The sequence below is a fragment of the Tigriopus californicus genome, chromosome 7, assembly GCF_007210705.1.
Source record: "Tigriopus californicus strain San Diego chromosome 7, Tcal_SD_v2.1, whole genome shotgun sequence".
NCBI classification, from domain to species: Eukaryota; Metazoa; Arthropoda; class Copepoda; order Harpacticoida; family Harpacticidae; genus Tigriopus; species Tigriopus californicus.
This window is the reverse complement of record NC_081446.1, coordinates 6,175,403-6,200,352: the sequence shown is the minus strand read 5'-3', so window position 1 is coordinate 6,200,352 and position 24,950 is coordinate 6,175,403. Positions and strand designations below refer to the sequence as shown.

At 45.5% G+C, this 24,950-nt stretch overlaps 7 protein-coding genes across 9 annotated transcripts in view; 4 read left to right on the top strand and 3 right to left on the bottom strand.

The window, feature by feature from the left end:
• The first annotated feature begins 1,218 nt into the window (after nucleotides 1–1,218).
• Nucleotides 1,219–4,869, top strand: LOC131883570 (peflin-like). Of its 2 annotated transcripts, none has more exons than XM_059231072.1 (6): nucleotides 1,219–1,356; nucleotides 1,825–2,006; nucleotides 2,927–3,344; nucleotides 3,738–3,881; nucleotides 4,379–4,510; nucleotides 4,579–4,869. In XM_059231072.1, exons 2-6 carry the CDS (start codon nucleotides 1,962–1,964, stop codon nucleotides 4,668–4,670), a joined length of 831 nt encoding a protein of 276 aa, XP_059087055.1. In that variant the 5' UTR covers nucleotides 1,219–1,356; nucleotides 1,825–1,961; the 3' UTR covers nucleotides 4,671–4,869. The 2 variants fall into 2 exon arrangements, with proteins under 2 accessions (XP_059087055.1, XP_059087054.1); XM_059231071.1 differs by lacking the exon at nucleotides 3,738–3,881 and adding an exon at nucleotides 3,544–3,687.
• Nucleotides 4,837–7,388, bottom strand: LOC131883569 (uncharacterized). 2 transcript variants are annotated; one of them, XM_059231070.1, is made up of 6 exons: nucleotides 7,255–7,388; nucleotides 6,894–7,195; nucleotides 6,049–6,383; nucleotides 5,359–5,653; nucleotides 5,123–5,283; nucleotides 4,837–5,058 (listed from the first exon to the last, which is right to left on the bottom strand). In XM_059231070.1, the coding sequence occupies exons 2-6, from the start codon at nucleotides 7,153–7,155 to the stop codon at nucleotides 4,882–4,884; spliced, it is 1,230 nt and encodes a 409-aa protein (XP_059087053.1). In that variant the 5' UTR covers nucleotides 7,156–7,195; nucleotides 7,255–7,388; the 3' UTR covers nucleotides 4,837–4,881. The 2 variants fall into 2 exon arrangements, with proteins under 2 accessions (XP_059087053.1, XP_059087052.1); XM_059231069.1 differs by having other exon boundaries at nucleotides 6,894–7,291.
• A 5,305-nt stretch (nucleotides 7,389–12,693) lies between these two features.
• LOC131883418 (uncharacterized) lies at nucleotides 12,694–14,966 on the top strand. Its single transcript, XM_059230892.1, is given in 3 exon segments — nucleotides 12,694–13,242; nucleotides 13,244–13,876; nucleotides 13,920–14,966. Coding segments are annotated over 3 exon segments (1,752 nt in total). The 3' UTR covers nucleotides 14,490–14,966.
• LOC131883699 (histone PARylation factor 1-like) lies at nucleotides 14,747–17,289 on the bottom strand. The gene has a single exon (XM_059231219.1). It carries the CDS (start codon nucleotides 16,403–16,405, stop codon nucleotides 15,056–15,058), a length of 1,350 nt encoding a protein of 449 aa, XP_059087202.1. The 5' UTR covers nucleotides 16,406–17,289; the 3' UTR covers nucleotides 14,747–15,055.
• Nucleotides 17,290–17,523: 234 nt separating this feature from the next.
• LOC131883697 (serine/arginine repetitive matrix protein 2-like) lies at nucleotides 17,524–20,495 on the top strand. The gene is made up of 3 exons (XM_059231217.1): nucleotides 17,524–19,841; nucleotides 19,912–20,053; nucleotides 20,128–20,495. The coding sequence occupies exons 1-3, from the start codon at nucleotides 17,686–17,688 to the stop codon at nucleotides 20,206–20,208; spliced, it is 2,379 nt and encodes a 792-aa protein (XP_059087200.1). The 5' UTR covers nucleotides 17,524–17,685; the 3' UTR covers nucleotides 20,209–20,495.
• A 7-nt stretch (nucleotides 20,496–20,502) lies between these two features.
• Nucleotides 20,503–22,172, bottom strand: LOC131883701 (palmitoyltransferase ZDHHC16-like; the record flags this gene model as incomplete). Its single annotated transcript, XM_059231221.1, is given in 2 exon segments — nucleotides 20,503–21,297; nucleotides 21,893–22,172. Coding segments are annotated over 2 exon segments (1,038 nt in total). The 3' UTR covers nucleotides 20,503–20,530.
• A 647-nt stretch (nucleotides 22,173–22,819) lies between these two features.
• The window catches only part of LOC131883417 (prolyl endopeptidase-like), a 15,197-nt gene continuing 13,066 nt past the window's right edge, over nucleotides 22,820–24,950 (top strand). The window contains exons 1-4 of the mRNA XM_059230891.1: nucleotides 22,820–23,125; nucleotides 24,293–24,385; nucleotides 24,451–24,674; nucleotides 24,920–24,944. Coding sequence (XP_059086874.1) covers nucleotides 22,895–23,125; nucleotides 24,293–24,385; nucleotides 24,451–24,674; nucleotides 24,920–24,944 — 573 coding nt within the window. The 5' untranslated portion in view covers nucleotides 22,820–22,894. The remainder of the gene's footprint in view (nucleotides 23,126–24,292; nucleotides 24,386–24,450; nucleotides 24,675–24,919; nucleotides 24,945–24,950) is intronic.

Genomic DNA, 24,950 nt, shown 5'->3' with positions numbered 1-24,950 from the left:
AAATTAACCTTCAAGAAATCTTATTTTGGGTATGTTTGAAGTACATGACGAGGGTTTTCAAGACTCAGTTTGCTTTTGGCACCAACAATGAACTTTGTTTTCATATAAGAAATCAGTTTAAAATCCTTTGCCTATAATTTTGTAGTTTTAAAGTTTGGCTCGGCGATAAAGTAGGTTATTTTTCCGAGCTTTATTGATCAGAAGATGACTTTTTTGGTTTGGTTTTAAACGGGCTTTTCTAACCGTTACAAGTAATGCAATCCTTTCAATTAAAATGAAAGTTCATAGTTCGTCTATTTTTCATCTTTTGAACTTCTATGATATTTGGTCTACGAACGAATTTAAGTTGGCCGACCAAGCTAGTCCTTGAATGTAGGTTTGATCTGGATTACTAGTTAAAAATTTGTCCAAGTCTGACGTGAATGAAGCCACCGGATCAACAACACCTTGGACTTCCTTACGAAAACTAGAAGGAAGCACATTGAACAATGAAGGAGCCCGAAAAAGTAGAGAGGTGGATTTAATTATTAAAAAGCTCGCACTTTTGCCCTAGGAATCCATGGCGCCAGACCTGGGGCAGACCTGGGGCTCTCTGGTCATGCCGATTAAAAACCGATGGTAAGTTTCATATCCCTAGCCAGTAGAAGTCTATGACACCTCCTGCCTGTCTAGGCTAAACAACCAACAAAACTGACGTCGGGGCTGATAAGTGGCCACAGAGTGACGACAGTCTAATCTTGAATGACATACATTTTCTAGTTCAGCTAAAGCAGATTGGACAACCATGAATCGATGACAACCCGGATGGAACCTTGTTGTGTTGCAATTCCTGATTTCTCATTGCTGTTCCTTAGTTTCCCGCCTTTAATGCCGGGTTGATATGCCCTGCCCAAAAACCATGGCATCGTGACATCGTGGCAGTGAGGTAGCCGCCTGAGCCATGCGTTATCTGAAAATCGTGATTCAGTCAAGCTGAAGCCCCTCCAAGTGGATCGAGGATAAACGTTATTCTCCACCGATTAGTTGGCGAGGCTACTTTTTTTAATTTGTGACAAAATGTGTCGTAAAGGTTTAGATACAGACTATAAGGGTTATTAATATCGTATTAGGTTAGGTTTGGTTGGGTTAGGTAAGATTTGGTTAGGTTTGATTAAGTTAGGTTAAGTTTAAAAAAGTAGCTCCGCCAACTAATCGGTGGAGAATAACGTTCGTTTACCGTGGATCGAGCGATCCAGTCTGAGTGGATGGCTCACCCATAAAATACATACACTCACTGGAGTCAAGTCAGTCAAATCCAACCCTGCTTAGGCACGCGTGTAGATCCCGTCAAGATTGATTAAGGCGTGTCTGATTAAGGTGAGTGGATTTCATCATCCTCACGCTAGGCGTGGCTCGGTGAGTCTAACCCTGATACGCCATGACTCATGGAGCCCAAAATAACGAAGTTGTTGACTAAGTTGTCCCATGAGTCAGCCGTGAAGGCGGGCAGAAAATCCGCAAATCTGATGTTAGCCTGTTGGACGTCATGCTAAACGCTCTGAACTAAGACGTCAGTGCCCACGAACGATGATGCAGGATGACGACCAGGCACTAGAATGATGTGTCAATTGCTCGGTTTCTTGCCACATTGAACTTTAGAACAAGCATACACACTAGGCCCTGACTAACTGACTAACTGACTGACTAACTGGCTCACATGTACGAGGACGCACACCCAGATCTGCCGGATCTGTAGAGCTGGGCTTAGGCTTGATTATATACGTTTGCTTCATTGAGTGTTAAACTTAATCTTATCCACCTCGCTCATCAGATTCAATTTTCCAGTGCATTGGTAAGCCTACTTGAGTGCGTGTTGGTCTGAGATCGCAGATTGATTCCCACGCGATTTCGTATCCTTGACATCTGATTGCTGGAAAAAACCGCGACCCATTCTTCGATCCATCGATTCATCGATTGAAGTCATGAGCGGCTATCCCGGAGGAGGCGGAGGCTATCCTCAACAGTCCGTAAGTTGGCTTTTTGGACCCAAACAGTTTCTGGAAAGTGCAGGGACAGGGTTTGGATGGGGATCATGATTGAGTAGTCCAAGTTGGCGGCCAAAGGGTAGGGTCATGGAATCAAGGCTATCGTGAATTGAGATTTGAAGGTGTCGTTGGCCAAAATGCCCTCAACTATCGATTACCATCAGTGGTTCTGTGGCCTTTCCCGACTGCTTCCCCCTTGACCGAGAGAGAAACATGTCAGCCCTCATTTCCATGCCTGGCCTTATCGGTGATCAAATCAAATGTCTAACCAGCCGTGGGATCAAAAGACAAAATACCAGATCCCATGAGGATTGTAAAAAGGGCAACCCAAACCCCCGAAATTTGTCAAAAATGAATGTATAAGTTAGGCCTAAGAATTGACTCTTTTCTTTGCCGAACTTGGTGCCATCTTGGGTAATTACTTGGCCTGTTATATTGCGTATTGAATTTTTAGCTTAATCTCTCGTCTGCATTGCTTCAAAAACTCTCGGCATTACTTGTGAGTCCTGGCTTCGTGGGGCAAAAAGAAAACAAATAAATCACAAGGCAAATAGCTAAGTTCAGCGATTGATTATGACACTATTGAGCTGATAATTATGTTTCATTTTTTCCCCATGCCACTGCAAACTCTTGCGATATAAAACGCTCGAGATCAGTTTGAATGAAATAGATATTGTCTTTATCCTTAGCCCGTCCATCCACTGATTAAGGTGCTCATACCTAGGAATAACGAAATTGGAATGTGCAAGTCACGACAAAGTTCCATAAATAAACCAGGGGCGAGTTTTATTCTGGGATGTTCTTTAAAGTTGGCTTGTCCGCGAATGAAATTGCCCATGACGTAACTTTACATAAAACATGGGGTGAGAACAGTGTCTGAAGAACTTTTTTCGTCGTTTTAGGGTGGTTATCCTGGCGGCGGTGGCGGTTACCCTGGCGGTGGAAATGTCGGTGGTGGTTATCCCGGCGGTGGAGGCTATCCAGGAGGCGGAGGTGCCGGGGGTTACTCGGGCGGTGGTGGCGGCGGCGGCGGCGGCTATCCGGGCGCTAGTGCCCCTCCGGGAGGTGGCTATGGTGTGTCTCCCGGAGGATATGGTGGTGGTGCCCCTCCACCTCAAAATTATGGCGGTGGCCCACCCCGAAATTCGGGGGCTTTTCCCGGCGCTCCGCCCACTCCACAAGTGGACTCTAATATCTCACAATGGTTCAATGCAGTCGATCAAGATCGGTCCGGATCGATTACGGCACCGGAGCTTCAAAAAGCCCTGGTGAACGGCAATTGGAGTCATTTCAGCGAAGAAGCTTGTCGAATGATGATTGGTAAGAATTGGCCACCATTTGGTTGAACCCCGTTCGTCTGCTTTTCAAACAAAAAGGGTTTCCTAAGTGAGGTCTTGTACGATATCGAGCTTTCCTCCTCATCACGTAGATGAAATCGGCACGTACTACTAGAGATTTGAAACATTATTTTGATATATTAATTGGCCTCTTTCTGTTTAAACGCTGATTTTGTGTACAGAAATGTTTGACAGAGATCGCAAGGGAACCATCAATGTTCACGAGTTTGGTGCGCTTTTCAACTATATCAATCAATGGAAGAGTCTCTTTGAGAGCATCGACCGCGACCGCAGCGGTTTCATTGAATTCCAAGAATTGCAACAAGGTAGGTGATGGTGACCTATCTCTCACGGTTGATTTCTTCCATGCTTTCAGACATCTTTGACAAGAACGCTTCGGGAACGATCGACTGCGACGAGTTCCAGCAGCTGTATAGTTACATTAATCAATGGAAGTCCGTTTTCGAATCCTTTGACAAGGATCGTTCGGGGAGGATTGAAGAGTCAGAGTTGATGCAAGGTAAAGAAAGAGATAGACTCTGGATTGTGTTCTTAGTCTCGATGACAGGTTTTTCAGATGAGGACCTGTCTAGAGCTGTCTCTTCTTGCACCCATGCTTTTCAGTTTGCAGTTTTCCTATTAACTGACGGTTTCTAAAGCATTTTCTCATCTTGAGGCACCTTTTTGATGGATATGGATCGATTATTCCATGGTTGTCTTAATTCTTCAAAGCATTTCCCTAGGAATTCGGGTGTTTTGTCTAACAAAAGTTTCCACATTGTCGGTCCTCCGTTCGAAGAACTATTATGCTCCATTGTTGTTTTCGTAGTCTAGTCGTAGATCGGACTGAATTTTCTCATCTTGAAAATAAATACTCACTGGCTCTTCAGTCTTCCCTGGATGGACAAACGTTTAACATAAAAAGCTTCTTGTCAAGGACTTGGAAATTTTCCAAAACCTTTTGCACTTGCACCTGGAATGCCATTATTCTGATTTCTCATCCATTCCCCCCTTTAGCGTTCCAACAAATGGGATATCGTTTCACTCCGACCTTCGTTCAGAATCTTCTTTCCAAGTATGATCCCCGATCGAGGAAACTCACTCTGGACAATTTCATCGTGGCCTGCGTGCAGATCAAGCGGCTAACCGGTAAACCCGACAAAGCCTTGCAAATTCCGTAAGGCTGATCTAATGCCATTTCTCATCTTTTGTCTCAGATTCGTTCCGCGCTCGAGATCGAGAAATGAGAGGGCAGGCCAACTTTCAATATGAGGACTTTGTAGGTCTAGCCATGGGTGCTCACAAGTGAGCTACATCTCTGTGGGCTGCCGCCATCAACCTGGATATGCTGATTCTGATGGAAAAGCAGCCTCATCCGACCATAAGCACCTCCTCACTTTCCCTTCTTCAATATCTTTTTGGTTGATCTTTTGAAACTTGTGTTTGATGTTATGTAAACCCACGGGAGCAACGACTTTGAAAACAAATAAACAAATTTATTCAAATCATGGACAGCCTATTCAATCTTTCAACAGCTTTGAGTCATCGTCCTCATTTTTCTTCGCTTTCTCTTTGATGTTGTCTTTGATTTCGTCCAATTCTTTTTGCCACTCCTGAGGTTCTACTACTTTATTAACATTGAATTTGCCGTGTTTGCCCAAGCCCTCTGCAAATTTCTTAGCTCCTTGGATTGACTCCTGCAAAGAGGGACCCACAATCGTACATTTAGAACTTTCTTTAACGTGTATACCTTATACTTACCCTTTTCAAAATGGGCAGAGCATGTTCGCTTTCGAATTGGAGGGAGCTCTCTAATGACTTTGACGAAAACGTAGCATAAATGGCTGAATTGCGATCGGCTCTCATGCATTCTTGTGGGAACTTGGTTAATTCTCGTGCCAAATTCATGGCTTGGCCAAAAGCTGCATGTAAGATCAGATCGGTTTCATGGTCACGTCAATCTATTCAAAGACTAAAAGGAGACCATCTAAACATACCCGTGCCAGTTTGAACCACCCGATTCGCTACCCCCAACTCCAGGGCTTCTTTCGCATTCACAATTCGCCCGGTCAATATTAGGTCCAAGGCCCGGGATAAGCCAATCAATTCCGGCAATCGAACGGTTCCACCATCAATCAAGGGCACGCCAAAGCGGCGACATAGCACGCCAATCCGAGCCGACTCCTCCAAGATCCGCATATCACACATCAACGCTAATTCTAAGCCACCAGCCACGGCCCAGCCACTCACAGCGGCTATGACCGGTTTGGTAAACTCCATTCGAGTCGGTCCCTATGGAGTGAAATTAAACATCAAGATACTTAATCTCCCACAGAATAAAGGGCATAATTGGAAAAACAACGGGATATGCAAAGTTGATCCTTTGACATAAGTATTACTCATTTTAAGATGAATATAATAATCTACTCTCTAGTGATAAAGAAAGAAGGCCATACGTAAAATGGGCATTCATGTTGAACTCAGCTTCAACTATGTGCACCTTCAGCAAGTAAGTTGAGCGCAATTCATGAAATTGGAGATCATTTGCAAAAGAAGAAAACTTTAGGAGATGGTTAATGATGCCACTCAATCCAACTTAAAAAGTGGTGGTACTCTCATTTGAACCCTCCAAAATGTTGATGATGGTGTAAGTAAGCACGCACACTTCCGTGGTTGAGTGTCCTTACCATGGGTCCCCGATCGAACATGGTGGCAGCAATCTTATTGGCCAAGTCGTCTTCGTACTTCGACAACTCTTCCAAATCGAAGCCGGCCGAGAAATTGCCGCCTAAACCATGAAATACGGCCACGTACATGGACTCGTCGCGTTCAAAATCTTCAAAGGCCGCGTGCAACTCCTCGGCGGTCTGGATATCTACGCAATTTCGTTTCTCGGGTCGATTGATGCCAATGGTCATGATATGAAAATGGTCCAATTTCTCCACAACAATATTGGCATATGGCGAGTCCGAAGTATTCTCAGGGGAACCCTCCGCCGACGTCGCCGCATCTTCATCATTCTCTAGCAACGAGAAGCATCCGTTCATTCATCAAATCCATGTGTACGTTCAGATAAGTTTTAAGTAAAAAATCCGAAAAAAACGAAATCAAATTATAACAGACGCATCATTTGTATTTGATCATTTTTGAATATTCATGTGGTCATTTGTAAAAATAACGTTTTTTGTTTCGAACACTTCTAAAATGGGATTTTTCCTGTCAACATATTTCATCACCTACCAATGAAAGCTGATAATAAAGCTTGGCGTATTTGTTCAATCTTTGTTGCATCTTTAGGCTGCCTTGTCGACAATAATGACTTTTTTTAGAATCCTTCTATTAACACTTTGAGCAATTTCGATTTGACCGTACCAACTGTGCTTCTTGCCTTAGCCCTTTGTATACATCATTTTTGGCAAAGTATTTTTGACAAAATTTTGGCCAAGGGAACGGAAATACATAGTAGTTTTTTACCTGATTAGGCGTAAATGTGATTCAAATCATTCCCTCTACATACACGAACCATACTCACCTGAGGGGTTGTTATCGGTAGTGGAAGTGACCTCGGATGGCGGGTCGTCCGTGGCCTTGGAGGCATGCCACCGATTTAAATAAGGAGTAGTCCATCGTGGTTGCAAAGAAGGGTGTGAACCTTCGACCCGGGTTACCCATGTCAGACGTGGGCTTGATGCCAGAGCGAACCCAGAACCGGAGCCCATACGCGACGTGCAGAGGGTTCGTCTAAGGGCACGGCTCCAACCTAGGCCAGAACGAGCCAACCATAGCGTGGCCATGATGCAGGGCGGTTTCTACCGCGTAGGCAGCTCGGGTAGCCTTCGGGTTAATTGGTTAGTGGTACGTCGTCGCTCAATCTTGGAGAGAAATCAACTCACCCTTGCCAGTTCAAGTTCTAGGTTTGTTGACATTGACTTGGGTCATATAGGAACCGCTCGACTAAGGACGGGTATGATCGGGTCAAGACATTTCAGAATTACATATATTTTAGAATTGGGTGAAGACGTTGGTTGAGCCTTCCTTCAAATGAGAGGGATCGCAGGTTGTTCCAATTAAGCATTTCGAATTCCAGCTTGAGCAACGGCTGGATTAATAGTTTTTGTTCTCCTTAGGCGCACTACTTAACAGAGCAAGCAATGGAAAAATTGGGGGTAATCAATTGCCAAAAGAGGGCTAGGCACGAACTTCTTGAGAGGTGAACTGTGAAAAGAAGCAAAAAATTCGAATCTCCAAAATTAATCTCTTTACTTCAAAGAAGCACTTCTTATGACCGCAAGATCTGGCTGACTAGATGAACTTGCCAAATTTAAGCCCAAAACTATGCTTAGGGAACTCAGAAGATAAATCCGAAGTTATGTTGTAAACATTACATCAAATTCGAATTTTAGGCGTGCTCTTGGTCACCTACATAATCTTTTGACAACATAACTTTGACGCGAACCACATCAGAAGTAAATTGTAAAAAAGAAAAAAAAGACTTGTCTACAATTGAAGAGATGTACAATTTTTATTTTAATTCAAAAAATGGCTCAGAGTTGCTACGACTAACAGGAGGCCAATTTGGCGGGAAACTCGTTTGCAGTCCACATTTCTAGAAGTTCCTCGGCTAGCTCAATCAGCTTGTGTAGCATTATAAGGTGGTTTCAAAATCGAAATGCGTTTGCAAATATTTTTGTGGACTACCTTACCGTTACTAGATATGGAATCCCCAACAATTCAGGAACAAAAATTAAAACTGATTTACCTTTATATTAATACTATATCTGATCCACCAACGAAAAATGCTAGACGGAACCTCTTGGGCGATAGTCAAAATGTTTTTATTTCTTCTTTGTTTGGGGCCTTACATTCGCCGATCCGTCATTACTCATTACAACTTTATGGGATTCCAGTGAAAACTGAAACATTTGGTCGCAAAGACTTAGGGCCATTTTCATTTGATTTAGAACCAACGCGTTCACTTGATTCTAAAATGTTAATTCTCGACCCTATCATTCCGTCCATACTTGGGTGCTTCATGAGCTCATGGACTAAATAATTGTTTGAAGTGCGACCAAATGGTTCACATAGAAGAGCCACCCGTCCTTGATTAAGGTTGTAAACTAATTCCAATTCACTTTGAATCTAAGAAAAAGTTTCTTCACCGCTGCCCGGCTAGCTCACCTTATGATGGAAACTAGCCCTCTGATGGAAACCAAGAGGATTTTGAGAAGTATTGCAATATTTCGTACGTATGTCCAAAGATCCTACAAGATGAGAACTATAAAATCTTCTTGAGAAATTGCTTAGAGAAGTGTCAGTGGCCCGTCTAGCTTTCAAGAAAATAAAATGTTGGCTCGTTATTTCCATGCATCTGAGTTCCTGTAAATTTGGCATCCCAGACTTGGGAATTTGGCATTTTTGGGACCAATTATATATCCACTGATTTGATAAAGTTGATTTAAGCGAGATTGGTCAGAAAGTACTGCATTACTGCATCAGAAAGCACTGAGTCTTTCACTAGAGTCAGGTCAAGCAAAATGATAATAACAACATTTGACGAGTCCGGAATCGAGTAAAAAATTCGAGTGGACCCGGACCCGGACCCGTAGTATCGTATAAGAGGAGTAAACCAATTTCAGATCCTCTCGACATTTTGGTCATTTTCTACAAAGCGAAAAAAACTCCATATTTGTTAACTTTTGTCTTTTCATCCTTTTTTTTTTTAAAGTGCAAACCTTTAAACCAATGCATTGATTTTGGAAAAGTGCATACTCCGAGTAACAGTCATACATAGTTCAGTGATAACATCTTTGGGTGCCAATTGTCGACATTTTTACGCAAATGATGGATAGGATAATATAAGTCTTGATGATCTATGTTATTTTTAAGTCTGAAGCTGACATTTTGGCACCTCAGGGGAATTTTTGCGGCAGTAATTGTTTTTATCAAATAACCACAAATGAATCACTTTAATTTCGGTACTATTGTCCTGAGGCATTTTGCTTGGTGAATGGAACTGGCAAAATTAACATTAACTTTCCACACGAAGAAGAGTTATACAACACAAATGATGTGTTATCAATCAAACCGTTGTTATTGAGACCAAATATAAATTTGGCACCAGAAAATATGCTGCTTTCTAATTGGCCAATTTGTTTTAGAAATCATATCAATGATTATTTAGGCAAAAACACAAGAGTGGTGCAAGGAAAATCGTCCTCAGCTGGTGAACTGATGAATAAATATGAAACATTCATATTGTTGGCTCTAAGGTCATCCTATTCACAATTAAAGGCTTGGATGCTGGCACAATCAGATTTTATTCAGACCAAAAGGTATTTATTTGTCTTTGATCAGGCCTACAACCAGTTTATAACCATCAGAATTTCAAGTAAATTCATTTTTGTGCCCCCAAAGAGGAATAAAGCTGGGTCAATTTATTTTTATGATTGCATCCAAACATCCTAGCTTAATAATGACTTTATGCTAGGATCCTACCTAGCAAAGGAGTCATCCAACCATGTCTAGTATAAGAAAGAATCTCTGGCCAAGTACGCGGATATGATGCCTTGTACAATTGTTACTTGGATGCTGAAAGTGGTGCAGGACAAAGGTTAAATGTTTCTGTAAGAACAAGATGAGGCCCAGGTCCATACAACTAACAAGACAAAGGCCTATTTTAAGGTCGTAAATAACCCACTTTTTGTCAAGGATCAAATATTAAACAATACTCTCTGTGAGGCAGTGTCATATTACTCAATTTGGCCACACATTACAACCAAAGTCTGCAAAACATTTTTTTTTAACAAAGCTGTGTCTCATTAAGGGCTTCAGCTCCTTATTTATCTTTTACAAGTACTTTGCGTTCCATAATCCTCTGGAGGCATGTATGAATGCCAAGAGCAGGGCTGATTTATGACAAAAATAGATTAATGTAATAATTTACAAATGAAATTTTGACTAAATCAGTTCAATATTGACCATTTCAAACTTTTGGGTCCCAAAATCCATTTCTTTTCGGCGCAAGGGGTAGGTATTGGGACATTGGAGCAGGAAAGGAAGATGACTTCAGTATCAAATTTTGGGAAGTTACTTGCTCTTTTGAGGCTTCAAAGTTCTTTGTTAAGGGATTGAATTAGAGTTCCAGTTCATCTATTTCTAAGAGGCATGGCTCATTTAGCATGGTATTTTTTAAAAACTGGCACAACATTGCACATTAACATGCTTACAAATATTTTTTTAACTGAAAAAAGCCATTTTTAGACTTAACTATCCTTTTTTAGAACTTTTTATTTCCAAAAGACTTTTTGAACCCTTAAAAACGTTTTTTTAAATATTGCGCTTTGTGTCTTGGGTTTTTAGTGCCTCTCCTGTGTTGAAAAGTGCACTAGTGACCTCGCCAAAATTTACGCTGATATCATCATTCAGGTGCTACCTAAAGAAGTCAATTGGGACATTGGAGCAAGAAAAAAAAAAGATGGCCGTTTTGGGGAAGTGACTTGAACTTTTTGAGTTAACATAAGTTTTTGTTAAGTCATTAAATTACAGCTCTAAGTCATTCATTCTTGCAAAAACTTTTCTTCCAATATTGCATTTTTATAAGTTGCCTCATTTTCACTCATCAAGAACCATAAGAAATAGTTCAAAGTCTTAATTTTTTGTTACTTTAAGTTTCCTATTATGCTGATGTTTTTATCAAAACCATACATTTTCTTTTTGTCTAATATCATGAGTTGCATTTAAGTTTGTTATTGCTCTCAATGTATTGAAAAGTAGGCCAATGAGCTTTCAGAAAATGGCGATGACTCATCAGTCAGCTGCTACTTAATGGACCTAATTCATCAGGAGAGATTGAATCCCTGCCGTCAAAGACTATTGCTCACATTTACACCCATCTTGAATGTTTATTCTTAAACAATTAGTGACAAGATAGTGTCTAAAATGATTAGAGCAGTCAAAAAACATTGCAAGCTCACCCAAATTTATGAAGTCAACATGAAGCATGAAACACGCCAAAAAGGCATAGATCTCCACAGGGGATGTCAAGTGAATGAAAATCAAGGAAAAATGTGGTCCGACACCCTGATTTTGGGCATTTTGGGGAGGGAGAACTAAGACAAACATCGCTGTCAACTCGCACAATCCGCCTATAGAATTTTCAAGAATCGACTGATTTTGAGTGAGCTGTGTTACAAACCCCAACAAAATGAACATGTTTGGTATAATTCAGTGAACGCACTGTCAAATTGGTTCTATGTCACAATACTATATGCTTAGACAAGCAGCTAAAATGAAATAAATGTCAAAAGTCCATGCATGCACAGTGTGGTTTGGCTAGGCATGTTGTCTTCGATTTTGCTCCATGGAATAACGTCATTTGTTCATGAACACGTTCACTTAACAAGCGCTTATGGATGAGGTTTCATGAAACTTGTCTCAAATTGGGCCATTAAAGTTTTCTCCTCTCCTGCCTTTTAAAAATTCGCTAGAATATTAAGTTTCAAAGGTATGTAAGGCAATTGCCATCATCTGAATGTGCCAAGTACAAGATGCTATCATTTGGAATTCTTTTTCCGAACATTGAAACTTTTGGCAAACTTTGGCCATTCTCTACCTTCAAAACATATGCAAAATCGCGGTCACAATCACAAAAATATCTTCCGCTACTGTTCTTTGCTGCTATGGACTATGGTCAGAAGAATGATCCCCGAGCTTAGGGACATACAACAGCGTAGTCTGGCGAGAAGCGGCGTGGTAGGCAGAAGCCTCTATGCCAAGAGAGCGTCAGGCTTGTCAAATATAGCGTAAAACTGCCAAATAAGTGCTACTCATATTTTAAACTCGGGCAGAAAAAAGTCTCCTCATTCTCAATCATCCAACCATAATCTATGCAAACCGTATCATTGGTTACATGGTCGTTCTCAGGCCTGTCAAATTGCCCGGTCCAAGCGACAGGCCTCGATTTCTTACCCCAACCAAGATCAAAACTAACTCGGCCAATTCGAGGCAGCCCTGGAATGCATGCTGCGGACGAATCCAAAGAGATTGAGTGAGTTGTGTTCGGGGTTGTGTCCGACGAGTTGTGCTGTCGTACTCTCCGTCTCTGTCTCTGGTCTCTTGAGTGTTTCATACCGTGTGTCTCGCCATCCCTGGAAAAGCTTGGGAAATTGGCGTGTGAGCCGAATCACGAGCCTGTCTTGTCCACTGTAGTTGCCGGACCGTGTTGAACTCTCGCACCCGCGGATAGTGGCCGCCCATCGCCCCCCGAATCCAGCATCCGTCGCCCGAGTGAGGACTGTCTGGCCAATCGCCTTCACCGATCCACGCTCCACGCCATGTCCGTCGTGGACGAAGCGCTGCCGGACATGAGCGCGCTCAACCCCGTCATGCCCGACGAACCGCCGGCCATGGCCATGAATCCCCTGGACTCGTCCGATCCGAGCGGGTCCGGCCAGGCCGTGGAGCCGCCGAATCGACTATGGCTTCGGCCACCGCCCCGGACGCCATCTCACAGCTGTCTCAGAGTCAAAGCGACTCTGACCCGAGTGCAGTGCCGTGGCGCCAGTGCCAGTGCCGGGGCGGGGAGTGCGCGGCGGGGGCCGGGGAGTACGGCGGCCAATGGCGGAGGCCCCAAGACGGGCTACAAGACGGTGTTGTGTCAGTTCTACTTGCAAGGCACCTGTGAGAAGGCCGATCAATGTTTGTACGCCCATGGAACGAGTCAATTGCGGAATAGCGCGGGTCTGGAAATCAAGGATGTCCAATCCAGCAAGACCAAGACAATAGTGTGCGCCAAGTTCTTGCAGTACGGCTCGTGTCCGTTCGGCCCGCAGTGTTCATACGCCCACGGCGTCAATGATTTGCAGAAAAGTGTTGAAAGCCGCGCCCAACCAGGGCAACGCCCAATCTCACGCTTATTTCAAGACCGAGCTTTGCAAGATGTTTATGTCGGGCATGTATTGTTCGTATGAAAACGAATGTCAATTCGCCCACGGCAAGCACGAGCTCCGACCCAAGCCCAAAATCGACCCCAAGTCCATCAAACCCGAGGAGCGTCTCAAGATGGCCGAGAAGAACAAACGCAGTCCATTCTACAAGACCCGGCCTTGCGAAGGTTTCCGGCAGAACGGCAAATGCGACTTTGACGACATCTGCAACTTTGCCCACGGCGAGGCTGAACTCCGCCCTATGCCCAACATGAACGAAACCGGATTCCCTAGTCCAGCTGAGAAAACGCGCTCTCCAAAGCCCAACCTACAAGACAGCATGTGCAAAAATGTACCCCATTGCCAATTTGGCGACAGTTGCAAGTTTGCCCATTCACCGATGGAAATGATGAGAGCCCAAGGTCCGCCCGGCGGAATGGGCGGACCCGTGCCGCCGGTCCACATGGGCGGCGCACCGCGGAATGGCGATTTCTTCAAAGTGTCCATGTGCAAGAATATGGAGCAGGGCGAATGTCAATTTGGGCCCACCTGCCGTTATGCCCATCATCCGAGTGAGCTCCGACCCAACCCCAAATAAAAGACCTCGATGTGTCACAGTATGATGAATATGGGTCATTGTGAGCGGGGCGACGAGTGCAAATACGCTCACGACCGAAGCGAGCTTCAATCAGAATTCGGTCCGTATGGCGGAGGTGGGGAGGGCCACCCCCTCACATGGGTATGCCGCGTCCCCCCGGACCTCCGGTCGACCCAGCCACACGTCGAACTACAAAACAGTCATGTGTCGGGAGAAATCGAGCACGGGCGTCTGCCCACGTGGAACCTCCTGCCACTTTGCTCACTCTCCCATGGAGCTTCGACGACCTTTGGACGCCGCCGCCGTTTCAGGCCACCCCGCGGCCGGGAGCATGCCGCCGTACGGAGTTGGACCTCGACCCGGACCGCCGCGTCCGGGCCCTTTTCCGCCGCATTCGAACCCCCGATACAAGACAAGTTTGTGTCAAAACTTCATGGCTACGGGCAATTGCGAGCGTCAAGGAGGGTGCATATTCGCCCACGGACCGGCCGATCTCAGACCGGCCCAACCTCGAGGGGTTGGACCACCATCGGGCGCTATGGGCCTCGTCCAGTGGGTCCCCCAGGGCCCAGGAATCCGACCTCCATCACAATACCCCGCATATTAGCCCATGGGGTGCGCAACCGATACAAAACGGCAATGTGTAAGTTCATACCCAATTGTCAAAACGGGGCAAATTGCGTCTACGCCCACTCCCCTGAGGAACTGAGTCGACCAACAGGGGCAAGTGTCCCTTACGGAGCGGCCGGGGCGGATGGGTTCAACGGAGGCGGCCCCACGCTTAAACGCGAGCCATCGGAGGAGACCGCACCAAAACCGCGCTGTGCACCAATTTCGCTAGGGACAACTTTTGCAAAATTCGGCATCCAATGCTCCTTCGCTCACGGGGTTCACGAGCTACAAGACCATTGGAAACAAACGCCAACGGGTCATGTAACTAATTAATTAAGAATGTATCAGATCCTGCAGGGCGGAGAGGGGTCACCCGAGCCCGCGCATTCGTAGACAGGATAAACAACTCAAATGTGTATGGGGTCACCGTTTTGGAAATATAAATAAATTTCCATGGAATTGTTTTCGAATATTCATGTATAGAACGCACCATTTCAACATTGGATATACAATCACTGTTTTGTACGTCAATTGCAGCATTACGTTCAGTCATTTCCCTTGCTAGCATTTATACTTTCCAATTATGAATCTTGAACACGTTAGCCCACCGTCATTCCGCCGCTTGAGATGAGCCCGTATGACCTGGGCATATTCTGGCCGATCCATCAACTCGTAGCCCACCCCTAATAAATGCTCAATGGATCCATGTAGATGAGGTCCCCCCGTCGCAAATGCATTTAGACCCAATTCCACGCTCATGCCCGGATCGCCCTCATCGTTGGCAAATTGAACATTGGTCATGAGTTCTTGCAAAACGTCCATGGCCTGTGCGCGTTTTTCTTCAGTGCTCGCCTCGTTGATATTCTTAAAAATCCGTTTCAGCGAAGCCGTTGTCTCGGGAATTTCACGGTATCCCACCTGGGTCTCTTTATTATAAGGCACGACCAAGCCCACACCTTGAAAGGTGGTGGCCACCTTTCGGCGCTCTCGGCTTTTTATCTTGGGCGTGCGGAGATCCAAGCTGAAATCGTGGTCTTGGATCTTCATGGTGGTATAGACATGAAGCGCAGCCTTAAGTTTCTCCAAGGCTGTTTGTCTGAACGGTTCGGCGTCGCGCATCACGTCCATTACATAGCGATACACGGCTGCGAACAAATTATCACCCATGACATTAAGCCGACAATCCTGAGCCGGATCATTCGACGCTACGAAATCTGGCAACGCGGCCGGATCGTCCCGGAAATATCCGATGTGAAAGAGCTGCCGCTCATCGGCCGACGCCAGCACGGTTTGAAACTCCGGCGGATCGTAGAAATACCGCGCATGAGCCAGATAGTCGGCCGATGGACGACGAGCCGTCCCAGTCCAGGCCCCAGCCAGAACATCGAAGGGCCCGGTTAATCGCAAACCGCAGGTGTCGACCAAGGCCAATTCTGGATGATCGCGATTCCGTTCCTGACAGAACTGCCAAAAGCAATAAAAATCCGGAGGATAATCCATTAGGAATTTCTGTTTCAGGTTGGCCTTCATGTCCATGGGTGAAGCGGGCAACTCGGGTGGGTCGTCGGGATCCGCCACAGGGTTCAGGGGCGTGTTGGCGCTGATGAGGTTGACATCAGCCTGGTCTTTGGCGTCCTGGGTAGCTTCATGTCCGTCGTCGTCCATTTTGGATTTCTTGAGCGGCGAGGACTGATCCATGGTCGGTTGAGAGGCCTCGCCGGCCGAGTCATCGGGTGGGGGCGTGGCCCGCTTGTTGGCCGCCATGGCTTGATTTTCCTTCTGCTGTTCTTGGCTGGTTGGATGTTGAAACTTCTCGTGATGCATGGGATTCTTTTGATAACACTCACGGCCGTACTTGCAAACCGGACGATGGGCTAGCCCCGGATTGGACATGGGTAGGGCGGAGGACATGATGAGGGCTTGATTCTATATGAATCCGTAATCGACCCGTACTTGGTTCAATCGGCTCGGTAAACAGGGCGGGCTGTCTGGCTCGATCGATCCCTTGGACGAGGACTTTGAACGTGGATTCGAAAAATCGAAACAAACGTGAAGAAAACCCGCGCTCCACTCAGGGCTGCCACATCCAGAACAAGGGTTTGGGCCAGGAATATTTTTGTATTAAACGTTGGGGGCCGCTTGGGCGGTTCAAGCATCGGGCTGTTGTGAGTGATCTAGTGGAACACGGGAGATGTCCCTATTCTTATTCTTCGCTTCGACCTTTGACAAAAAAAAAGAAAGCAGCACAGGTAATCATTAGGCAGTAAAAAGGCCACTGGGAGGGGTGGAATGGCCGACACTCTGGTTAAAAATTGGAGTAAAAATTGGATGAGTTAAAGCAATCCTCATTTGTGCCTTTTCGTGGTTTTCAACGCACCCATAGATTGCCACAAGACGGATTAAAAGTTTGCTCAAATATGGAGAGTTCCAACATGTACAGCCATTGAAAAAAAACACATTTCTCCCTTAGCTTAAAGTAGTATATGGGGCCAGTTATGGTCCCTCGGTTCGATTCTCCTCCCTGACCCTTCTCAAGAAAACTTTTCGACGCTAACTACGTCCTCAGACAGAAAACCAAAACTGATAGGGACAAAATGAAATGCATAAAGACGATATGATGGCTTGCTTGGCTGGCCGGGCAGGCTCATCCTTCTGACCCTAGCACACACACCCCTACACCCCTAAAAAATAAAAATACGAAAACAAAAATTTGCGAAAAATTAAAATTGATCTTATTTGGGTAGTCTGAGAACCCGCGAACCGTCGTCAGTCCCTCTGTCAATTTGAGTGCGTCAGTTGTCAACACTCAGCGGAAGGTCAGAAATCTCCGAATGAAACCGATCTGAAATATCGGGCCAAGAAAAGAAAACCCAAAAGGGACGAAAATTTCCACGAACCCAGAAACCGATCAAACGGCTAACATTTACGTGTCTGCCCGTCAATACATTACTCCATATGGAAAAATTTGTTCTCTTTTCGGCCCCCTCAAAGTAAAAAATAATATCTTGGCCTTATTTTCTTTTCCCCTTTAGTTCTGAAAGAAAAGCGCTCTCAAAACATTGTCATCCATTCTGTTTTCAAAACGTCCGAATAAGAACAGCTCACACACACCCTTCGCCCCGTTAGCCCCGCCCACGCTATTGGTGTGCGCGAGTCGTGGATGAATTTCCCACCCACCTTGGGTGTACAAGATGTCCGGCACCCGCCGTCCTCAACGCGATTGCGCCCGTCAGGCGGCTCAAGTGTGGCAAAGTCTGACCCACCGTCCCAGATCGGTCGTGTCCGCTTCGGATTCACCCACGCCCAAACCCCTTACCCCGGCCTTCCAGCCCACTCGCTCCACTCGGACCCGTGCTGCCACCACCCTTAAGAACCGGCAGGGCGAGCCGGGCCCGCCGGCGGTTTCGCCAGTGACGCAGCCCAGGTCCGCTACGGGGCGACGGCGTCGAGCCCCGCGAAAGACCGCCGTCAAGACCACCCCAGTGGCTCAGCGGGCTCGACGAAACCGTGCACCACCGCCTGAGCAGCCGTCTGAGCGGCCTGAGCCCAGTTCCGAAGTGTCCAGCCCGACGAAGAAGCAGGAAAGTCTGGCCTCAGACACCCGGAAAAAGAAGCCCACTCGAAAGGCCCAAGTTAAGCCCATTGAGGCGGGAGATGGCCAAAAGTTAGATAGCTCCCAGGCTCGGTTGAGTTTGCCACCCAAGAATGCCAGTCCGGCTCAAATTCAAGCGTTTTTGGCCAGCCGACCCAAATTGCCCGTGTATCGTAAAGCCAATCTTTTGTCGGGCTCTAAATTGGACCACAGTCAGACGGAGAACGATATATATGATGTCCAAACTTATGGCACGGAAGAATTCGGGCCCGAGCCTCAAATCCAGGCCAAGAAGAAGAAGGCCAAAAGACGAGCGAAAAAGCAACCCGGCGACATCATTTTGACGTTTGGCCAGCGTGCTCGAGAAAATGTGGCGCCCATTCTGAAAGAGATCAAAAACTTGAAAACGCCCCAGCCCGTTGCCAAGAAAGCCCTTGTTCGGAAGCCCTTGAATCCGGTCAACGTGCCGGTCAATCGTGTTCCTCCGCACCAAAGCCCTGCCACCACAATCCATCGACACCCCTCCGGCAGTTCGCAATACCCGCCCAATTCGGGCAATATCAGCCCCGCCCGCAGCTCATTTGGTTACACTCGCGATTGCGATGATTTCATGCCCTCATGTCACGACCATTCTCACCCCTCTGAATCCTTGGGAGTACCTCCACCCTCAAATACGAGTCTATGCGTGCCAGAATTTCAGCCGAATAGCTCGCCAGCTCGAAATTCTACCTTGAACGCGACCAAAGAGCCCATCACCAAATGCTACAAAACACCTATAGTGCCCCGACACGTTAGAAAGCCCGAGGGCAAAGTATCTACTCCACGAGCGGATGAAAGACATGCCAAAGGCGCCTTGCCTGACAATCTTTCCACGCAAGAACTGGTCAAAATGGCCTTTGGATTTGACGAAAGCTCCGAAGATGAGGAGCTCGATAACACGGAGAATGAGAGTCTTTTTGGTATTTCGCCCGTGCGAGGACACGGGGTGAATAATTTCATGTCACCCTCGGCCAGTATGATCCACCAATCCAAACCTAAGCTACTTTCTGTGGTTAAGACGAGAAAAAAAACGGGTGAACCGTACCGCTTTGTTATCCCCGCCAAGCCTAACGCCAATCGCAGCAATAGTAAAAGTGAAATCAGCTCGAGATTCCCGTCAAATGTTTCGAAATCCATAGTAAATTCCGAGACCACTGCATCGCAAGCCAAACGCATCGATGGTGGCTTGAATCCTAATCCCAAGTATTCGTCGACCAATTTAAGCCACGAATCTAATCGAGTGATTCCCAAACCTCAAATTAAAGTGATTCGTCCTCCCGATGAAAATGTGTCGGCCGACAACCAATCCGACCCCAGTTTGTATGGGGACATTGAGGAAGAAATTTCCAAAATTCCAGCAATGGATTGTTCGGCGTCGGTTGGAAATGACTCCTTGGTAAACCCTGCGGGTCCCACTGAAGGTTTAACCGATATGAAAGAAAACGAAATCGAAGATGAGCAAGATGAGGACGAAGAAGAGGAAGGAGCGCCCGATGCATTTACGATGTTGAAAAACGAGTCTTTGAATCAGAGTTTAGGGAAAAAGGCTTGTCTTAGAAAAAGATCGAAAAAGTCGAAGACAGTTTGTCCTGTTGCGAAGGAATCCCCAATTGAAAAGGCCACCAAGCAAACTTTGATCTACGAAATGGTTCCAAATGCCACGTTTGGAGAGAAAAAGCAGATGAAAACCAACAAAAGGAAAATATCGGAGTCCAGGTATGAGGACCGCCATTCTCTAATTTGTATGACATTTAACATCAGTCCGAGCGTTTCAATATATTTCTAGGAATCCCGAACAACAAGTCGACCTTGAATCTGAGGAGAAAACGGAGCCCCGTGAGAAGAAACAGAAAACTGGCAAAACCTATTGCAAACGAACCATAAACACATCGGTGACCACATCACCTGTCAAGAAACCCTTGAGAAAGGTTAGTCTAGTGTTTAATTTAACATCCTTCTCAAGCTCCTCGCTCATTCTTTCTTTAATGACCTCGCCTTTCAGGACAAGAAATTCGAGGCGTGGGCCACTTTACAAACATCGCATTTCGGTGAGGTTGAAGGGTTCGACCTCTCGTTTGGTTAAGAAGTGTCCATGCATTCTGGACCATCCTTTTCCATCCTGTCCCTGTTATAAAGTAATCCCAGCATCTTTAACCCCAAGACAATTTCCGGATTGTTTCTACTGCTGCTTTTGCTGTTGTTGATGATCTCCTCCGTCCCGTCTGTCTCTTATTACGCGTATGTTGTTTGGGTGTGCATCTTGTTCATTATTCATGTCCCATTGGGAGGAACCGCATAAATGGTTTTAGCTCTCGTCAGTGTCTACTTGAACGCACCTTCTTCTTAAAATATATATCAAACTCGAATGAACACCATGTTTGACACTACCAATGTATTTCGAGTTTTCAAGCCAGCTTCATGGGCACTCTCTTTGGTTGATTTTGAACACGAGGAAAGTTCCAAGGAATATCACAGCTGTAAATGGAATCAAATTCCAGGCCCGTACCATAGGGCAAGTGCGTCGAAGGTAGGAGAACATGGCGCCAACCCCGGCCATCGATCATTCCGAGGAACAGGCACCAGTTATAGTAGGGAGAAAAGTCGTACGGATTTCGGTAAACCCGCCCATCCACAGCCAAGCGTCTCGTTTCGGATCGATTCAGGTGGGCCTCGATACTCGTCTCGCCCCGATGAATGAGTCGGGCGTGCCAGAGCGTAAGGCCTCCCAAAATCAGGAAGCAACCCGAGGTCAAGAACGCCTCAAAAATGACTAGAGAGCGCGTGGAAATGGGGCAATTGTTCCAAAAGTTAACCACTGGAATGGTGGGGTTGGCCGTGATCAAAGCTTCGAGCATGACTTCCAAGCCAAACACCATGAGGAACAGACAGCCTAGCACCGTAAATACCATGTACAGAAAGAAATGGCGATGATTGAAAAACCCAACACAGTTGTCCAACCACGGGCAGTGGTGATCCATACAAAGGTGGCACCGTTGGCATACGGAGCAATGATGTGTACGAGGAGGTTTAGGAGCGATACATTTCTTGCAAATTGAGCTGACTTGGGGTAGTGATTGACCCGTTGTTGGTGGAGAACCCGGACTCAATGACCAAGCTCGATAGAAGTGAAACACCATGTTGACGAAGAACCACTGTCCTACCACGACCAAACCTGCAACAACATAACGCCAATTAAATGTCCTCAACTCAAACCACCAACCCAATCAATATACGCTCGGACTCCTTATCGTGCCAAAGAACAAATACACTGTATGTCTGTGTGAAGTACCACGAACTTCAAGAAATATGGACTGTGAACAAGCTTTTCGTCAAATCGGGCTCCTCTTGGTCATAGCAACGCTGAGCTACTTAATTTTCAAATTAAAGTAATAAATAAGAAACGGAGATCTCTTCAATTCAGTTAAAAATAGGTCATTTCTATATCATTTACTTGTAAAGTAGCTCGTTTCAAAGTCATGTTGTCAAAAGCTGATGAATGTAGTGTTTACTACATAACTTTGGACATAGCTCATGAGTTCCCTTAACATAGTCATGTCGTGGTCGAATGATCTGCAAATATAGACAAAAGCGAACGGTTTAGGAGATAAAAACTTGTTGCTTCCGTTTGCTGTCCACATCTCTAGAAGTCCCTGGTAGTGCCTAATGTTTATCCCGGCCAAATCTAGATCAACTTCTAGGCATCCAATGTCAAACGCTCACTCCTCAACTGAACCCTATGAAACCCGGGCCAAATCCCAAATCCTTGCCTAAGGCCAGTTGGGTGTTCTTCCGCCAGTAGTAGGGCAATCCCACGAGGTAAGCAATGCCCACCACCAGAGCATTGAGTGACACCACCGTGAGCACAAATAACGGGCCCAAAGCCTGCGTGCCGTAGTCGCCCAAGCGGAACCACGGCTCCAAGAGTGTATCCAACACGTACGACCAAGACATGAATTCCTGATAGAACAAACTCAGGCACGTGATCCGACACACGTACCAACTACGCGACAGGGACCGCAGGGCACGCCCCACGCCCATGACGAAAGGCGTATCTATACGGAGGAATACTAGCTGGCTGGCTGGCTGGATGAATAAATGAATGAATGAATGAATGAATGAATGGGACTGGGGTTTAAAAGTCAAATCAATGTAATGTTGACATTCGACCAAGGTGACGCATGACTTCGTTCCGACATTGACGAAAAGATTGATTTTCGAGCTTTTTTCATTCTAAAAGTGAACATAACGGTTGTGATCAAAAATCTATGCAAAAAAATAGTTCTGACTCTGTATCACTTAGTATATTGGGGCCATATGTTTCCCTTGTATCAGATCATTTCATAAGCAGAAACTAGATCGTCAGCCTGATGATGTCGGCTGAATGATTAGATGACAGTAAATTGGAACCTCAACAGCCAAAACGATCAACTTTGCGATTATTTCTTTGATTCTATGGTTCATTGATGGACTAGAATCAGAATCCTGGGATATCAAATGAAATGTTATCAAAAGTTTTTCTATTAACAAACCATAAGAACTCATTCCACTCCAAATAGCAGGTCCATTCCATTGACACCCGTGCGTTTTCAATCTCCCATCAGTGGACGGCCAGCTGAGTCTTTTAATAATCGGACAGGATACCGATTTCTCTTGTCCCTTCCTTGCTACTCCATGCCTAGTCATTCCTCTAGTCCTCTAGTCCTGTGAGTGCGGGTGCGTTGAGGAATTGTGGCTGATCTGCCTGTCTCAGTCTCTCTGTGTCGGTCTGTATGATTCGCCTCTTATCTGGCGGTGGTGGTATTGGCGGCGGCGGCGTCTGTGGCGTGCGACTTGTTCAACCGTGGCAATCCCTCTCGTCCTTCGTCCTGTACCCTGTCGTCCAAAAAGGCTCCTGGGTTCCGCTGATCGGCCAACTCCGTTCTCACGGCTCTCACCTCCGTCCCCATCCCCATCCTCTTGTTTGGAGTCATCCAACCCATTTTCGGCCTCGATTGGTGACGGTAAGTCATACATACATACATGCTCACTTTGGTTTCATGCCTTTCAAGACCAATCAATGACCAATCAGGAAGGGTAGACTGGCCAAAGCTTGAGATGGAGAGAAATTGATTAGTTTTGGGTACACAACGACGTATGTACCGTGACAGGAAATAATGCCTCAAATCACACCAGATTTTGAGCCCCGGATGATCGACTAGGGGTGGAAGTTGTAATCTTTCTATCAAAAATTCGATACTTTTCACCCCGCTTGAGACGATCACGGAGCAGCGTTGGGCGGTATCCCTGTAGTTCTTATCATTTTTAGATAAAAATTCGACTATGAGGACTCGAGTATTCATTGATCAGTTGAAAAATACTGAATTCAGGCATCCATTAACATCGAAAAAGACAAGATATCTTCAGCAAAATGTGTCAGTTAATCAATGTTACGTGTTGAAATAATGCTTCACGATCGCTCGATTTCTGCAAAATAATGAAGGATTTGAGAAAGACACCCATTAGATTGGATTGATTATTACTCCCAAGCAGATTTTAGCTGCGTTCTCTCATCTCAGGAGATTATTTCAATCTGTTTTCCTTTTAAATCCGGTTATTTTGAGCCTATAGTGATTGTTTCGAATATTTTTTCGGCCAGTGATCATCCTTCTGCAGCCAACCGAAGATGCTGACAACTTTGCATTATTTAGTACAGTTGCAACTGAAAGTCAGTCTTGACATTCGATGTTCCAATCTCATTATCTTTTTTCTTGTCCAACCCGGGCGATCGAGTGTTGCCTTTTCAAGAGCGATGCAAGATGTAGATGCGAAACTCTGCTACTGGTGCTCTTTCTATACCGGTACTACTATACCACTAGACTGCTGTATTGTACATAGCTAGCCAAACCGACTGACATTTTTTAAAGGTCGCAGCGTCATATTCGTCAGCAAATTTGAACGATAAACTCGAAATGGAAAAGGGAAAAGACATGACATGAACCCCAGTGGGCCGGCTGCCTTGTGGAAATAATTTTTCTTCCAAGCTTTAAGATTGCCCAAACCGTGTTTCGTCTTTTGCATGGATCCCTGACCTCGAGCAGGGGTTAATTCAATCAGTGATTCATTCGTATTCGACAGTCTATCGCATTACATCGCATGATGGGTGATTTAACTTCAAACTCTCTTTGCAGCAAAAAGCCTGTCTTTCCGCGACAATGAGCTCCATGAAGTATCCCAGTCCTAGACGCGATGCATCCGTGGTAGAGGAGCACTTTGGGATCAAAGTAAAGTATTCAGCATGAAAAGAATGTCGTTTGGCAATTGGTTAACGTGTACTTTTTTGGTCAAGGTGGCTGATCCCTATCGGTGGATGGAAGATCCCGATTCGCAAGAGACCAAGGACTTTGTGGACCAACAAAACGCCGTAAGTCAACCTTTCATCGAGTCCTGCTCAGAGCGAGAAGAAATCAAGCGCGAGTTGACCAAACTATGGAATTATCCCAAGTATGGAGTGCCTCACCGTCATGGCAAGAAATACTACTTCTCTAAGAACAACGGAATTCAAAATCAAAGGTAAGTTGTCATGTTTTGTTCCGGTCTTGAATGAATCAACAACGTTTTCAATTACTAATAGAATTGATCATCGCGTGGAAGTGCGTTGTGTGCCCTCCGTTCAGTACAGGTGGTTTTTATAAGAAGGCACATATCTCAATTATGCATAAACGTTTAAAATGCAATACCTCACCATGCACAGATGTTTCACCTTGTTTGAAAACCAAAAGACTTTGTAATGCGATGTGTGGATTTCTGTTTTGTAGCGTGATGTACACACAGGATTCGCTTGTGGAC

Coding starts and splice junctions, on each gene's coding strand:
- LOC131883699 (XM_059231219.1), bottom strand. CDS start 16,405: ATGTCCTCCGCCCTACCCATGTCCAATCCGGGGCTAGCCCATCGTCCG.
- LOC131883697 (XM_059231217.1), top strand. CDS start 17,686: ATGTCCGGCACCCGCCGTCCTCAACGCGATTGCGCCCGTCAGGCGGCT. Junction 19,842..19,911: donor AGGAAAATATCGGAGTCCAG/GTATGAGGACCG, acceptor ATATATTTCTAG/GAATCCCGAACAACAAGTCG. Junction 20,054..20,127: donor TCAAGAAACCCTTGAGAAAG/GTTAGTCTAGTG, acceptor CTCGCCTTTCAG/GACAAGAAATTCGAGGCGTG.
- LOC131883570 (XM_059231072.1), top strand. CDS start 1,962: ATGAGCGGCTATCCCGGAGGAGGCGGAGGCTATCCTCAACAGTCC. Junction 2,007..2,926: donor GAGGCTATCCTCAACAGTCC/GTAAGTTGGCTT, acceptor TCGTCGTTTTAG/GGTGGTTATCCTGGCGGCGG. Junction 3,882..4,378: donor AGAGTCAGAGTTGATGCAAG/GTAAAGAAAGAG, acceptor TCCCCCCTTTAG/CGTTCCAACAAATGGGATAT.
- LOC131883569 (XM_059231070.1), bottom strand. CDS start 7,155: ATGGCCACGCTATGGTTGGCTCGTTCTGGCCTAGGTTGGAGCCGTGCC. Junction 6,384..6,893: donor TACCGATAACAACCCCTCAG/GTGAGTATGGTT, acceptor TCTCGTTGCTAG/AGAATGATGAAGATGCGGCG. Junction 5,654..6,048: donor TGTTCGATCGGGGACCCATG/GTAAGGACACTC, acceptor TTCACTCCATAG/GGACCGACTCGAATGGAGTT.